This window comes from Schistocerca piceifrons, chromosome 1 (assembly GCF_021461385.2).
Source record: "Schistocerca piceifrons isolate TAMUIC-IGC-003096 chromosome 1, iqSchPice1.1, whole genome shotgun sequence".
NCBI lineage: Eukaryota > Metazoa > Arthropoda > Insecta > Orthoptera > Acrididae > Schistocerca > Schistocerca piceifrons.
The window spans coordinates 1,039,819,953-1,039,836,560 of NC_060138.1; the positions used below are offsets into that span (position 1 = coordinate 1,039,819,953).

General features: G+C 43.5%; 1 protein-coding gene across 1 annotated transcript in view; it reads right to left on the minus strand.

Moving 5' to 3' along the window:
• The window catches only part of LOC124777398 (cadherin-86C-like), a 286,282-nt gene that overhangs the window by 171,978 nt on the left and 97,696 nt on the right, over positions 1-16,608 (minus strand). The window contains exon 9 of the mRNA XM_047252795.1: positions 12,446-12,536. Within this exon, the coding sequence (XP_047108751.1) occupies positions 12,446-12,536 (91 nt within the window). The remainder of the gene's footprint in view (positions 1-12,445; positions 12,537-16,608) is intronic.

Genomic DNA, 16,608 nt, shown 5'->3' on the forward strand with positions numbered 1-16,608 from the left:
TTATTCTTGTTAACAGGCGAAAACTAACTTGACAGCCGATTAACTGCTCTGTCAAGAAAGTTATGTAACAAAGAATAAAGAGTACAAACACTGCCGTTTGGCCAAAACATAATTAACATTTCATTTGCTATTCTGAACTAGTTCCTCCCACACAGAGCCCCCCCCTCCTCCCCCAATCCCTTCCCTCTCCCGCATTAGAACGGGGCTCCAGGAATATGCGGGAATTTATGTCGTACTTGTCGACCTACTCTCTGCGCTTGTATGCGTCCCTGGACTCTCTGTCTTCGTTTGCTGTCCTGGTTGACGCCGGCTGTTCTGCCTCTATGGTGGCAGTCGCCTGTTCAGTAGTCCTCCTCTCCTGCTGTAACGTATGCACGTCCGTGGAGGGCAGATATGCAGGCTTAAGCCGTTCACACGACACTATAAGAGGCCGGTCGCTGTACCCCGTTTGAATCGTATCTTCATTGCCTCTTAACAAACAAAAAAGTCCCGAGTTTGGAGATTGCAGCGGCGCCCGTGCAGCATCGGTTCGCATCATCACATGTGAGCATGTCGCCATGCCCCTGTGTGCAAGTACATTTCTAAATCCATGACGTGAAACCGGGGTGGGTATACCTTGGCTATTTCCAACTTCAGTTGCTGTAACATGTACGGCAACTCTGGTTCCATAGACGTCTACTTCTTGAAATGAACTCTGACGGCAGACGCAACTTTTCTCCGTATGCCTTCTCGGCGGTCGACGCCCCAATATCCGGTTTAGCTGCTGTGCGTAGTCGCGACAAAACTAGTGGTAGTGCTGCTGTTCGACAGTTATCATGGAACTTAAGTTCTACGCCGTATCTCGACCATTCCATTCGTTGAGGGGTGATAGCTTGTAGTATAGCGGTGCTGCAATCCACATAATCTAGATAGCTCCAGAAACAACGTTGACTCAAACTGTCGCCGCCTGTCTGTTGTGACATGTGCGGGACAACCGAATCGCGAAATACACGTAGTCGTGGATGCCATTACCTTTTTCAGATTTCTTCCATTCTAGACGTTTCAGTTCCATGTTAAAGTCTTATTTTTTGGATGTTATTTCCCATGTGCTTATAGTACTGTCCCTAGACGCATGGCTCATTAAGCAGTCTTCTTTGTACATTTTGACAAGCATCTTTTGGGAGTACTCAATTTTATTAGACAACTCACCATTATGATTTGACTTTTAACGTGGATAACTTCCCGAAAGCTGTGACTCCATAATTTTCCATCTACATTATGGAAATATAACCATGACAAACCTGAAGATGCGTCTATACTGACGCGAAACCAGTAAGTACGAATAAAGTACCTTCATACAGCTATGCAGCTTTTCGAAACACCTCATTAATCTTGACTTTTTAATTGTTATAGTTTTTATGATAGTTTGACTGGCTTTTGAGTGTTGAGTGTTATTATTGTTATTTCTACCGTAATAACTTCTGCCCTACGTGTACACCTCTCCATAGCCACAGACAAATAACGATATCCCTCCGATGGCGGAAGTGGGCCCACGAGATCTATGTGCACGTGAGAAAATCGACTTGTCGTATCTGAAAAGTCTCCCACTCGTTGATGCAGACGCCAACCCGCATTTCTCATCTTCGACAGGGCATTTCGAAAAGTAAAGATACAATGGCTCACAGTCCTTAAATAGAACATTTATTTAGAAAACGTCAGTTACATCTTATTAACTGGATTATTTGTAATTTTTCGACATAATCACCCCCGTTATCCAAACATTTATTAAGTCGGTGTGCAAGCTTTTGTATCCCACAGTCCTGTTGTCGGAACCACATTTCAACTTCATCTTTGATCTTTCATCGTCGTGGAATGATTTTCCACCAAGATGTGACTTCAGGTAACGGAAGACATGGAAGTCGGTGGGCGCAAGGTTCGGTCTGTATAGCGGATGGTCCAATACGTCCCATTTCAATTGTTTGAGTAGTGCGTTGGTTACGACTGCTGTGTCAGGCCGAGCGTTGTCATGAAGCAAGCGGACTCCACTTGTCAGCATTCCCCTGCGATTGTTTTGAATTGCACTTCGAAGACGTATCAAAGTCTGGCAATATGCAGCAGCATTAATTGTCGTTCCAGGAGGCATAAATTCCAACAGAAGAATGCCTTGTCTGACCCAAAAAACAGAAGCCATGATTTTCTTCGCTGAAATCGACGTTTTGCATTTCTTGGCTTTTGGTGAATGCGAATGACGCGCCGGCCAGAGTGGCCGAGCGGTTCTAGGCGCTGCAGTCTGGAACCGCGTGACTGCTACGGTCGCAGGTTCGAATCTTGCCTCGGGCATGGATGTGTGTGTTGCCCTTAGGTTAGTTAGGTTTAAGTAGATCTAGGGGACTGATGACCTCAGAAGTTAAGTCCCATAGTGCTCAGAGCCATTTCGAATGGCGCCATTGCATTGATTGTTGCTTGGATTCAGGTGTATGATGATAAACCCACATCTCGTCACCTGTCACAATGTGATCAAGGAACTCATCACCTGCTTCAGCATAGCGTGTGAGGAAGTCGAGTGCAAAGCCCATCCTTTTCTTATTGTGTTCTTCCGTTAACAGTTTTGGAACCAAGCACGCACACAATTTCCTGTACCCTAACTTGACAGTCACAACGTCATAAAGAGTTGTCATTGACACGTCCGGTATGATCTGAAGCAATTCTTTCAATGTGAGACGTCTATTCGCACGAATTGCTTCCTCCGTTCTCCGAAGAAGGGCATCAGAGATCACAGATGGCTGACCTATTCTTTGTTCGTCACGAACATCGATCCTACCTTCATAGAAATGACGACACCATTTCATTACATTTTGTCGATTCACAATGTTCCCATAAACAGAAACAATTTCTTTGTGAATATCCGCTGGTCGCTGACCTTTTGCACGAATAAAACGTATGACGGAGCGTACTTCGCATTTGGCGGGATTCTGAATCGGCGCAGCCATTTTAAACACGACCTGCTTCAACCAGAAGCAACGTTCAACTGCCGAACGACCGCGAGGAGAAAGCTAACGGTTCAAGGTTAACACCAGTGTTGCCAACTTGTTCGCCAAAACTCTTCTGTTCCTCTGGCGTACGGTGTATCTTTACTTTCCGAAATACCCTCGTACGTCTTCGCCCAAATACTGGCCATAGGAACTTCCCTGTCATCACCTTGGCAATGGTGTTCGTGCCGGGATGTGCGAGGCTGTGGACGCTGCCAAAACTGATTTTCCTAGCGACTGTGTCGCAAACGGCTTCGGTAGGTTCCTGGATCTATTGCACCAAATTAGATCTCTCCCACCCAGCAATCACACTTGGTTGAGTTTGAGGGACGTGGGGTTGTTTCTCAACAGCTGTTGTAGCTGCTCATCTGTGGCTTTATCAGCTCATAAGTGGCTATAATTTATCGTGGCGGAAACTCTGCCGATTCTCTTAGGCTGAGCTTCTGATAACTTTCGTGAAAAAAAAAACAAAAAAAAAAAACAAAAACGTAAGGGCGTCCAACGTTCTTACACGCTTTGCTGGATTGCTGTATCAATAGCCAACTGGCTGCGTCCACAACAATTGGCAGCGGTGCGTTATGGACTCAGTGAGACAACAGAACTGCTTTTTGCGAACTTGTCCTTATCTTTTCGAATGCTTGCTGCGTGATGGGCGTCCATAGTAAGTGTTGCTTGCCTGTTGTGTTGCTCGCTGCTAGTGCATCCGTCAGTAATGCCTCAGGTAGATGGCGTCTATAAAAGTTGATGATTCCTAGGAATCAACGTAACTGTTATAACCTGTAGGTCGCGGAAAATTCCGTAGCGTCTCCACTTTTTCTTGAAAGAGTGGATAGCAGTGGTTGATACCTTGTGCCCGAGAAACGTCTCTTGTCTTGCCTCGTTTAATAATAAGCCAAATTTCCTTATTCCGCCGATTACTGCTTTAAGGAGTTCTTCATACAGCTCAGCTGTCCTTGAGAATATTAATATCCCCCCGTCGGAGGTACGAGTCCTCCCTCGGGCATGGGTGTGTGTGTTGTCCTTAGCGTAGGTTAGTTTAAGTTAGTTTAAGTTAGTTTAATTAGTGTGTAAGCCTAGGGACCGATGACCTTAGCAGTTTGGTCCAATAGTCCTTACCACAAGAATACAAATACGTCATCAACATATGCAAAGCAGAAATCCAGAGCCCTCAACACCTCATTTACAAATCTCTGTCAGGTCTGAGCCTCAACCCACATGTCATAAGGAGGAGTTGATACAGCCCGAAAGGTGTTAACTCAGCCATCTTGGGGATGTCTTCTTCAGTGACCGAAGTCTGGTTATAAGCTTTTCTATAGTCGACTACGGTGAAGATCGTAGCCCCAGATAAAACATTTGTAAAATCCCGCAAGTTTCGCACAGGATAGTGGTCAGATATTCTTTGTGCGTTAATCACGCCGGTAATCCTAGCAGGGTCTCCACGTGCCATTTCTCTTCCTAACGACATGCAGTGGTGATGACCACAGTCTATCGAACCTTCGTACGATTCCTGCCTGCAACATGTGGTCAGACACCACGTTTGCCTCAGCAAACCGATTGGATGCTTGTCTTCTGGGCTATCGGGAGACTGGTTGGCTTGCGGTAGTCTCGATATGACGCATGGTGGTATGTACTACTTCTGTCCGTTACTCTGAATCTCCTGCTTCGTCTCATATGTGACCACTTCTACAAGTAACGCGACGGCGTTTATGGCACTACTGCCTATTGTGCACGTCTTGGCTTCACTTCTCCACTACTTGCACTGAGCTCAGCTGTAAACCCAGCTATTGGTCGTGGACGACATCTGCCTCAAGGATCGGTTTTTTGCGCACCAGCCAGCACGAATCTCCATTTAACACTCTTGCTGAACCCAATGTTCACGGTCGCCTCGTGTTCTCTATACGCCCTGACAGGCGAGTTGTTACCGGCGGTTAAGTGGAGCGATGCGCCTACTGCCACTTCCTGTTTCTGCTTTACTCGCAGTGCACTAATGTCCGAGCGAGAATCGATCCCCACGCCCGGGTTCCCGGGTTCGATTCCCGGCGGGGTCAGAGATTTTCTCTGCCTCGTGATGACTGGGTGTTGTGTGATGTCCTTAGGTTAGTTAGGTTTAAGTAGTTCTAAGTTCTAGGGGACTGATGACCATAGATGTTAAGTCCCATAGTGCTCAGAGCCATTTGAACCATTTTTGAGACTCGATCACGTAGCACTGATTTGTCCTCCTGTTTGAAACATACAAGCGATGTGACAACGTAAGCGGGTAAGCTGGCTGAGAAGCCTGCGTGTGCACAGAAGAGTCCCCTTGTATGACTGGGCCGATCTTGAGCGCTGCAACCTTGTTGCCTTCAATCACTCCTACATCTCTGTCCGTTGCAGTAATGCCCATCTCTGTGTCACTGCTCTAGTGTTCTTGTGTAGCTGTGTGGCGTGCTGCACCTACTGCAGACCGCTGTAACCGTTTGGGAATGAGCAGGCAATACGCATCTCGTGGCCCGCACGCCGAACTTTTCGTGATAATCAGCAAATTCTGCCTTCAGGACCTTGCCTCCGTTGTTCGGCTTTACCACTTCTCGTACTGTCTAGTTTCTTCAACTATAGCGCTGATAATTGCTTTAGCGTCTCTTTCAATTGTGACTTCAAGCCATGAAGCTGTTCGTCGACGGACTTCCTAAATTTCCGTCGTGTAGCTGCAGTCTCAGCTGTGTTGCGGTCATCGGCTTCCTGTTCTACTGCCAAGGTACCTGCCTGCCCTGATGCTGGCTGCGTGCACCCTGTCGGCACAGAATTAATGTCGTCTTTCCCACAAGAGATTATTGCTGCCTTCACTGGCAGCCAGCGACACATGTCGAAGGGTCTCATCCGACATCACTGTTTCTCCCACCCTGCTCGTGAGATGTCGCCAGAATTCAGAAGGCTTCCTGTCCCCCATACCTTTGAACTGTAGGATCTGTTTCATCCGTTGGTCTAACGACTTTCCCGTGCCTTGAACCACCACGTCTCTCAAGTGACGATAAGGCCTGTGTGCAGGAGGTTTCAAAATGACGTCCACCACTTGTGCGTCCAGCCTATTAACTGCAAACTTTGTATTGTCATTCGTGACTTTCTTGCCGTTCCTTAAATCTGTCTATGTAGCTCTTCTTGTAAGCGTCAGTTTTTTCTTCATTTGATCTTGTATCTCTTCGTAATGCGAAGTTAACCCCTCGCTATGCATTATACTTGTCTTTGTTGCTTCTTTTTTGTTTCCAGGGTCACTATTTTACAGGCGTAACTCACAATTAAGCCTATAGATCAAACCTCTATCGAATGGTGAATACGAAAAATTTATATTACTCTTGTTAACAAGGGAAAACTAAGTTGTCAATCGATAAACTGCTCCGTCAAGAACATTATAGGGGCTATCGCAAACAATAACCGAGTACAAACAACTTAGCCGATTGACCAAAAAATTATTAACATTTCATTTGCTGTCCTTTACTGGCGTCTCCCGCAACCTAATTCCCACGTTATTGCCCTTCATCTTCTAGTTGTTCATCGCTCCGTTCAAAAACATTTTAAACAGCGGAGACGCCAAGTATCATCCTTGTCTCAGTCCTCCGCTAACCTTAAATGTCTGTGATAGTAACTTCCTAACTTAACACAAGAAGCGTTATCTGAATACAGCCTTCTAACAGCTTGTACACAACATTTATGAATGCTCTGGTTATTCATTGTTTCTAAATCAGAGAAAGCGGTGCACTGTAACCGGCATTATTCAAGTCCACAAAAACCGTGTTATGCGCCGTTCTCTTGTCAGTCACTTGTCTAATGCTATAGGACGTACCTGCCGGAAGCCGTTTTGTTCTTCAAGTTCCTAAATTTCTCATTCAGTTATACACTCATGCCCATAAATTAAGGATAATTGCAGAATGTGGTGCCACACAACGTGGCACTACACAAAACTGACGCTAATAGCATAGGAACATAGGGAACACACACGACACAGATCTGTACGTTCACGGTATTGGTGATAAGTTGAGAAAACCGTCCCGAAACACATGTGCTACAAAACATACCCCGACATCAATATGACATATGATCACCATGTACACGTACACAGGCCGTACAACGGGTTGGCATACTCTGGATCAGGTGGTCGAGCAGCTGCTGGGGTATAGCCTCCCATTCTTGTACCAGTGCCTGTCGGAGCTCCTGAAGTGTCCTAGGGGTTTGAAGACGTGCAGCAGTACTTCGACAGAGAGCATCCCAGATGTGCTCGATGGGGTTTATGTCTGTAGAACAGGCTGGCCACTCTATTCGCCTGATTTCTTCTGTTTCAAGGTACTCCTCCACGATGGCAGCTCGGTGGGGACGTGCGTTATCATCCATCAGGAGGAAGGTGGGACCCACTGCACCCCTGAAGAGGCGGACATACTGGTGCAAAATGACGTCTCGATACACCTGACCTGTTACAGTTCCTCTGTCAAAGAAATGCAGGGGTGTACGTGCACCAATCATAATCCCACCCCACACCATCAAACCACGACCTGCATACAGGTCATTTTCAAGGATATTAAGGGGTTGGTATCTGGTTCCTGGTTCACGCCAGATCAAAACCCGGCGAGAGTCACTGTTCAGACTACACCTGGACTCATCCGTGAACATAGCCTGGGACCTCTGTTCCAATGACCATGTACTGTGTTCTTGACACCAGGCTTTACGGGCTCTCCTGTGACCAGGGGTCAGTGGAATCCACCTTGCAGGTCTCCAGGCGAATAAACCATGTCTGTTCAGTCGTCTGTAGGCTGTGTGTGTGGAGACAACTGTTCCAGTGGCTGCGCTATGGTGAGATATCGGTCTTCTTGTGGATTAGATTAGATTAGATTAGATTAGATTTACTTTCATTCCAATTGATCCGTAGTGAGGAGGTCCTCCAGGATGTGGAACATGTCAGAAAAACAACAATACATGACAAATATTTAAACTAAAACAAATAAGCTAATGTACCATTCCACAGGTCCCAAGTGGAATGATCGTCATTTTTTAATGAACACTAAGAGTCATTTTACAAATACTATTGCACTGAATTTAAAATAAAAAAGTTTTATATTTATTTATAAGGTAAGAAACATGTAATACAACTACTGTAATACTTATTTACAATGAACACATTACTGCACTGAAATGGTGCAGAAGTTAGATTATACTTACACACACACACACACACACACACACACACACACACACACACAAATTTTCAGTGAACACATTACTGCACTGAAATTGTGCAGAAGTTATGTTGTACTTATATACAAATCAGTTGGTTTTCCTCAGAAATTCATCAATGGAGTAGAAGGAGTTGGCCACCAATAAATCCTTTAGGCTTCTCTTAAACTGAATTTCATTGGTTGTTAAGCTTTTTATGGCTGCTGGCAAGTTATTGAAAATGTGTGTTCCTGAATAATGCACACCTTTTTGTACAAGACTAAGTGACTTTAAATCCTTGTGAAGATTATTCTTATTTCTAGTATTGATTCCATGAATTGAGCTGTTGGTTTGAAAAAGTGATATATTTTTAATGACAAATTTCATTAAGGAATAAATATATTGGGAAGCTGTAGTTAGTATCCCTAGTTCCCTAAACAGGCTTCTGCAGGATGTTCTTGAGTTCACACCACATATAATTCTTACTGCACGTTTTTCTGCCCGGAAAACTTTAGCTTGGCTTGATGAATTACCCCAGAAAATAATCCCATATGACATTATGGAATGAAAGTAAGCATAGTATGCCAGCTTTTTCATTTTTATATCCCCTATGTCTGACAAAATTCGCATTGCAAACAGAGATTTGTTAAGACGCTTCAGCAGTTCTGTGGTGTGCTCCTCCCAGTTGAATTTATTATCAAGCTGTAATCCCAAGAATTTAACACCGTCCACTTCTTCTATCTTCTTGTCATCATATGTTAGACATATACTCTTGGGACACCCCTTACAAGTTCTGAACTGCATGTAGTGTGTTTTTTCAAAGTTTAGTGACAAAGAATTGGCTAGGAACCAGTGATTAATGTCTACAAATATTTTATTGGCTGATCTTTCTAAGACTACACTTGATTTGCTATTTATTGCAATGTTTGTATCATCAGCAAACAAAACAAACTTGGCATCTGGTAATGTTACTGATGAAAGGTCATTGATATACACAAGAAAAAGTAAGGGCCCCAAAATGGAACCTTGTGGGACCCCACATGTAATTAGTTCCCAGTTGGATGATGCCTGATAGCTTGATACATGTCTCTTTCCTAATAACACCCTTTGTTTCCTGCCAGAGATATAAGATTTGAACCATTTTGCAGCATTTCCTGTTACACTATAATATTCTAGTTTACTTAAAAGGATATTGTGATTTACACAGTCAAATGCCTTTGACAGATCACAAAATATACCAGTTGCCTGCAATTTTTTGTCTAATGAATTAAGTACATTTTCACTGTAAGTGTAGATAGCCTTCTCAATATCAGAACCTTTTAGAAATCCAAACTGTGACTTTGACAGTATGTTATTTGAGATAAGATGGTTATAAAGACGACTGTACATTACTTTTTCGAAAATTTTTGAGAATGCTGGCAACAGTGAAATTGGACGGAAATTTGATGCTATTTCTTTATCTCCCTTCTTAAACAGTGGCTTAACTTCAGCATACATTGTGGACGTCCCGTACTGTAGCGGCTGGACACGTTTCCTGTCTGCTGGAATCGTTACCATAATCTTGAGATCACACTTTTTGGCACACGGAGGGCCCGTGCTACGAACTGCTGTGTTTGACCAGCCTCCAGCCGCCCTAATATTCTATCCCTCATAACGTCATCAATTTGTGTTCTTTGAGCCATTTTCAACACACAGTCACCATTAGCCCGTCTGAAAACGTCTGCACACCTACTCGCTGCACTGTACTCTGACATGCCCCAACACACCTCTGCGTATGTGGACTGCTGCCAGCACCACCGTGCGACGACCGCAGGTCAGATGCACCGCATGGTCATAACCCGAGGTGATTTAAACCCGCAAACCGCCCACCAGAGCGTTGTTTCACCATGTATCAGCATTATTCTTAATTTGTGAGCATGAGTGTAGTTTTAAGGATCTTTTCTTATAGTCTCAATATAGAACTGAGACTTGTAATGCCTCGATAATCTGCGCAGCCATTTCTGCTTCCGTCATAATGTTTTGGCTCATAACTGTACATATGTAAACCCCATAAATAATTGTAATTACTTTCTTTTGTGTAATGAATACTTTTTTCGTGAGTGATGAGTTATGCCAGATTATTATCCCATAGGACGTCAGTGAAAGAATGAATCTATGCAAAATATCGCACTGATTTTCATATCCAGAAAATTGACAACTATTCTTACGTCAAAAGTAGGGGAAACTTTATGTTGTAGCAGGTATATATGGTTTTTTCAACTTAAATTTTCATCGATATGCCCATCATGAACTCAAAACCCTCTACTCAATTTTTTTGTTGATGCACTACGTTAATATTGAGATAGTTTTTTTCTTTTCTTCTTTTTTTTCAGTGAGAAAGTGGATGAGCTGTGGTTTTTCAAAGTTATGTATAACCAGTTAATAACTTTAAAAAATATATCATTTACTGTTTGTCGTTTACGTGTTTCTTTTACAATAATGCTTGTATCGTATGCAAAACGACTAATTCTGCCTTCTGATTTAAATAAATGATAAATAATTAACACAGAGCAATAACAGTAAGCAATAACATCAAGATGGTATGGTGTACCTTTGTACATTACTCGCGCATCCTAGTGAAAAATTTTCCTGCATCGTGTTTTTTAAGGTGGGAATCTGCAGAACCACGTGTTCCATAAAAACGTAATTGTACTAATAGAAAATTATAATTAACACCATGGAATACCGTCGATAATTTCGCAGAAGCATCCCAACTGATGATATTTCACAATTTAAAAACTGTATTATGTGCTCGGTGAAAATATATTATATGCCTTAACACAACAGACCATTCGAAATACAAACTGTGATTGAACACATATTCCATTACTGAAAAGGTGGGTGACAGTTCTTGAATATTTAACCTTCTCAAAAATTTTAGAAAATGATGTAAGGCTTGAGGCTGGTTGGTGATCGTTGATATGTGTGGGCCAACATTTTGTTAGGATGACCTAACAATAGTTTATTTTAATTTGATTGGTAAAATACTATAAATTAATGATGTATTAAACTTTCGAATGAGAACATTACATAATACAGGCACCCAACTTTGTGTTGTCTTAATGGAGACAGGATGCCTTATTACTAGAGCAACACATAAATAAATACAGTACACAGAACAGAAAAATGAAGAAAATAAAATAACTGCTACATATAATTGTAATACAGTACCTATCAAGGGCAAGACATGCTTCATTTACAACATTACGATGTGGAATAGGAAATCCCTCTTTAGAACTGCTAACAGTAATTTCACTATACAGGGCTATTACAAATGATTGAAGCGATTTCATAAATTCACTGTAGCTCCATTCATTGACATATGGTCATGACACACTACAGATACGTAGAAAAACTCATAAAGTTTTGTTCGGCTGAAGCCGCACTTCAGGTTTCTGCCTCCAGAGCGCTCGAGAGCGCAGTCAGACAAAATGGCGACAGGAGCCGAGAAAGCGTATGTCGTGCTTGAAATGCACTCACATCAGTCAGTCATAACAGTGCAACGACACTTCAGGACGAAGTTCAACAAAGATCCACCAACTGCTAACTCCATTCGGCGATGGTATGCGCAGTTTAAAGCTTATGGATGCCTCTGTAAGTGGAAATCAACGGGTCGGCCTGCAGTGAGCGAAGAAACGGTTGAACGCGTGCGGGCAAGTTTCACGCGTAGCCCGCGGAAGTCGGCGAATAAAGCAAGCAGGGAGCTATTTTCATCTTTCAACAGGATGGTGCTCCACCGCACTTCCATCATGATGTTCGGCATTTCTAAAACAGGAGATTGGAAAACCGATGGATCGGTCGTGGTGGAGATCATGATCAGCAATTCATGTCATGGCCTTCACGCTCTCCCGACTTAACCCCATGCGATTTCTTTCTGTGGGGTTATGTGAAAGATTCCGTGTTTAAACTTCCTCTACCAAGAAACGTGCCAGAACTGAGAGCTCGCATCAACGATGCTTTCGAACTCATTGATGGGGACGTGCTGCGCCGAGTGTGGGAGGAACTTGATTATCGGCTTGATGTCTGCCGAATCACTAAAGGGGGACACATCGAACGTTTGTGAATGCCTAAAATACTTTTTGAGTTTTTGTATGTGTGTGCAAAGCATTGTGAAAATATCTCAAATAATAAAGTTATTGTAGAGCTGTGAAATCGCTTCAATCATTTGTAATAACCCTGTATTATTGAAATTCTACGATCAGTCAGTGATACTTACTTACCATGTCATCGTCCCTGATTTCTGTCACATATTCGTCATCGAACTGCAAAGTGGTCCCTTGAGGGCTGTTTTCAGGTATACGAGTCACAAATCTGACAAGAAAAAAAAAAAAAAGAGCCACATTATATTTGAATTAAAGACAAAATACACAATAACTATATGATTTTCCACATTCATGGTGGCTCAAGTGAATATTCACCCAAATCGATTGTACTACCGCCTCCTTCTTCTTGATCGTAAAATACCCTGTGTTCATTATACAGGGTGGTCCATTGATCGTGACCGTGCCAAATATCTCACGAAATCAGCGTCAAACGAAAAAATTACAAAGAACGAAACTTGTCTAGATTGAAGGGGGAAGCCACATGGCGCTATGGTTGGTCCCTAGATGGCGCTGCCATAGGTCAAACGGATATCAACTGCATTTTTTAAAAATAGGAACCCCCATTTTTTATTACATATTCGTGTAGTACGTAGAGAAACATGAACGTTTCAGTTGGACCACTTTTTTCACTTCGTGATAGATGGCGCTGTAATAGTCACAAACATATGGCTCACAATTTTAGACGAACAGTTGGTATCAGGTAGGTTTTTCAAATTAAAGTACAGAACGTAAGTAAGTTTAAACATTTTATTTCGGTTGTTCCAATGTGATACATGTACCTTTGTGAACTTATCATTTCTGAGAACGCATGCTGTTACAGCGTGATTACCTGTAAATAGCACATTAATGCAATAAATGCTCAAAATGCTGTCCGTCAACCTCAATGCATTTGGCAATATGTGTAAAACATTCCTCTCAACAGGGAGTAGTTCGCCTTCCGTAATGTTCGCATATGCATTGACAATGCGCTGACGCATGTTGTCAAGTGTTGTCGGTGGGTCACGATAGCAAACATCCTTCAACTTTCCCCACTGAGAGAAATCCGCGGACGTCACATCCGGTGAACGTGCGGGCCATGTTATGGTGCTTCGACGACCAATCCACCTGTCATAAAATATGCTATTCAATACCGCTTCAACCGCACGCGAGTTATGTGCCGGACATCCATCATGTTGGAAGTACATCGCCATTCTGCCATGCAGTGAAACATCTTGTAGTAACATCGGTAGGACATTACGTAGGAAATCAGAATACGTTGCACCATTCAGATTGCCATCAATAAAACGGGGGCCAATTATCCTTCCCCCCATAATGCTGTACCATACATTAACCCGCCAAGGTCGCTGATGTTCCACTTATCGCAGCCATCGTGGATTTTCCGTTTCCCAGTAGTGCATATTATGCCGGTTTACGTTACCGGTGTTGGTGAATGACGCTTCGTCACTAAATAGAACGCGTGCAAAAAATCTGTCATCGTCCCGTAATTTCTCTTGTGCCCAGTGGCAGAACTGTACACGACGTTCAAAGTCGTCGCCATGCAATGCCTGGTGCGTAGAAATATGGTACAGGTGCAATCGATGTTGGTATAGCATTCTCAACACCGACGTTTTTGAGATTCCCGATTCTCGCGCAATTTGTCTGCTACTGATGTGCGGATTAGCCGCAACAGCATCTAAAACACCTACTTGTTTTTCAGGTCGTGGTTGACGTTTCACACGTGGCTGAACACTTACTGTTTCCTTAAATAACGTAACTATCCGGCGAACGGTCCGGACACTTGGATGATGTCGTTCAGGATACCGAGCAGCATACATAGCACACGCCCGTTGGGCATTTTGATCACAATAACCATACATCAGCACGATATCGACTTTTTCTGCAATTGGTAAACGGTCCATTTTAAGACGGGTAATGTATCCCGAAGCAAATACCGCCCGCACTGGCGGAATGTTACGTGATGCCACGTACTTATACGTTTGTGACTATTACAGCGCCATCTATCACAAAGCGAAAAAGGTGGTCCAACTAAAACATTCATATTTCTTTACGTACTACGCGAATATGTAATAAAAATAGGGGTTCCTATTTTTAAAAAACGCAGTTGATTTCCGTGTGACCTATGGCAGCGCCATCTAGCGGGTCAACCTTAGTGATATCTGGTTTCCCCCTACAAGCTAGACGAGTTTCGTTCTTTTTAGTTTTTTTTCGTTTGATGCTTATTTAGTGAGATATTTGGTCCGGTCACTATCAATGGACCACCCTGTATAGGTTTATTAATGTCAATATGAGAAAATTAGTCCTGTGCCACCACAGATTCCACTTCAGCACGTTGTAGAGGTTTTATAATTATTTTTACTATTATTTTATTATTATAATTAGCCAATGTATTATATTCTGTGCTATAATATAAATGTATGTGTGAGTGTAGTGGTATGTTTGTGTGATTGAATACGAGCCCATTATCACGCTAGGCTCCTCGTATGCACACGAGTCGTGAAAGCTATGGCGACATCACGTATTCCCTCCACTTTTTATCACAGGCACGCCAGAGGAACAACTGAAACGCCCGCAAATAATATTCAGTAGTGTGAGAGTCGGTAGATAACGTGCTTCAGTTGATAGTGTTATTAACAGTCCTACTACGCTACCGGCTACTGCACGTAGCGATGATACTGGCGAATGTCCGATAGGCGCAATCAATTACACCGTCCGACAAGAAAAATGAACTACCCAGAAAACATAGTCGAATGTCGGTGTAACTTCGTACACCCATACACCATTGCGAGGAATGTAAATGACAGGTAGAATGGCGGACAGGATGCGTCGGTGTTGTTACCAGGCCTGAAAGGGTATACAGGGTGTTACAAAAAGGTACGGCCAAACTTTCAGGAAACATTCCTCACACACAAATAAAGAAAAGATGTTATGTGGACATGTGTCCGGAAACGCTTAATTTCCATGTTATAGCTCATTTTAGTTTCGTCAGTATGTACTGTACTTCCTTGATTCACCGCCAGTTGGCCCAATTGAGGGAAGGTAATGTTGACTTCGGTGCTTGTGTTGAAATGCGACTCATTGCTCTACAGTACTAGCATGAAGCACATCAGTACGTAGCATCAACAGGTTAGTGTTCATCACGAACGTGGTTTTGCAGTCAGTGCAATGTTTACAAATGCGGAGTTGGCAGATGCCCATTCGATGTATGGATTAGCACGGGGCAATAACCGTGGCACGGTACGTTTGTATCGAGACAGATTTCCAGAACGAAGGTGTCCCGACAGGAAGACGTTCGAAGCAATTGATCGGCGTCTTAGGGAGCACGGAACATTCCAGCCTATGATTCGCGACTGGACAAGACCTAGAACGACGAGGACACCTGCAATGGACGAGGCAATTCTTCGTGCAGTTGACGATAAACCTAATGTCAGCGTCAGAGAAGTGGCTGCTGTACAAGGTAACGTTGACCACGTCACTGTATGGAGAGTTCTACGGGAGAACCAGTTGTTTCCGTACCATGTACAGCGTGTGCAGGCACTATCAGCAGCTGATTGGCCTCCATGGGTACACTTCTGCGAATGGTTCATCCAACAATGTGTCAGTCCTCATTTCAGTGCAAATGTTCTCTTTACGGATGAGGCTTCATTACAACGTGATCAAATTGCAAATCTTCACAATCAACATGTGTGGGCTGACGAGAATCCGCACGCAGTTGTGCAATCACGTCATCAACACAGATTTTCTGTGAACGTTTGGGCAGGCATTGTTGGTGATGTCTTGATTGTGCCCCATGTTCTTCCACCTACGCTCAATGGAGCACGTTATCATGATTTCATACGGGAAACTCTACCTGAGCAGCTAGAACATGAGCCTTTACAAGTACGACACAACATGTGGTTCATGCACGATGGAGCTCCTGCACATTTCAGTCGAAGTGTTCGTACGCTTCTCAACAACAGATTCGGTGACCGATGGATTGGTAGAGGCGGACCAATTCCATCGCCTCCACGCTCTCCTGACCTCAACCCTCTTGACTTTCATTTATGGGGGCATTTGAAAGCTCTTGTCTACGCAACCCCGGTACCAAATGTAGAGACTCTTCGTGCTCGTGTTGTGGACGGCTGTGATACAATACGCCATTCTCCAGGGCTGCATCGGCGCATTAGGGATTCCATGCGACGGAGGGTGGATGCATGTATCCTCGCTAACGGAGGACATTTTGAACATTTCCTGTAACAAAGTGTTTGAAGTCACGCTGGTACGTTCTGTTGCTGTTTCCATTC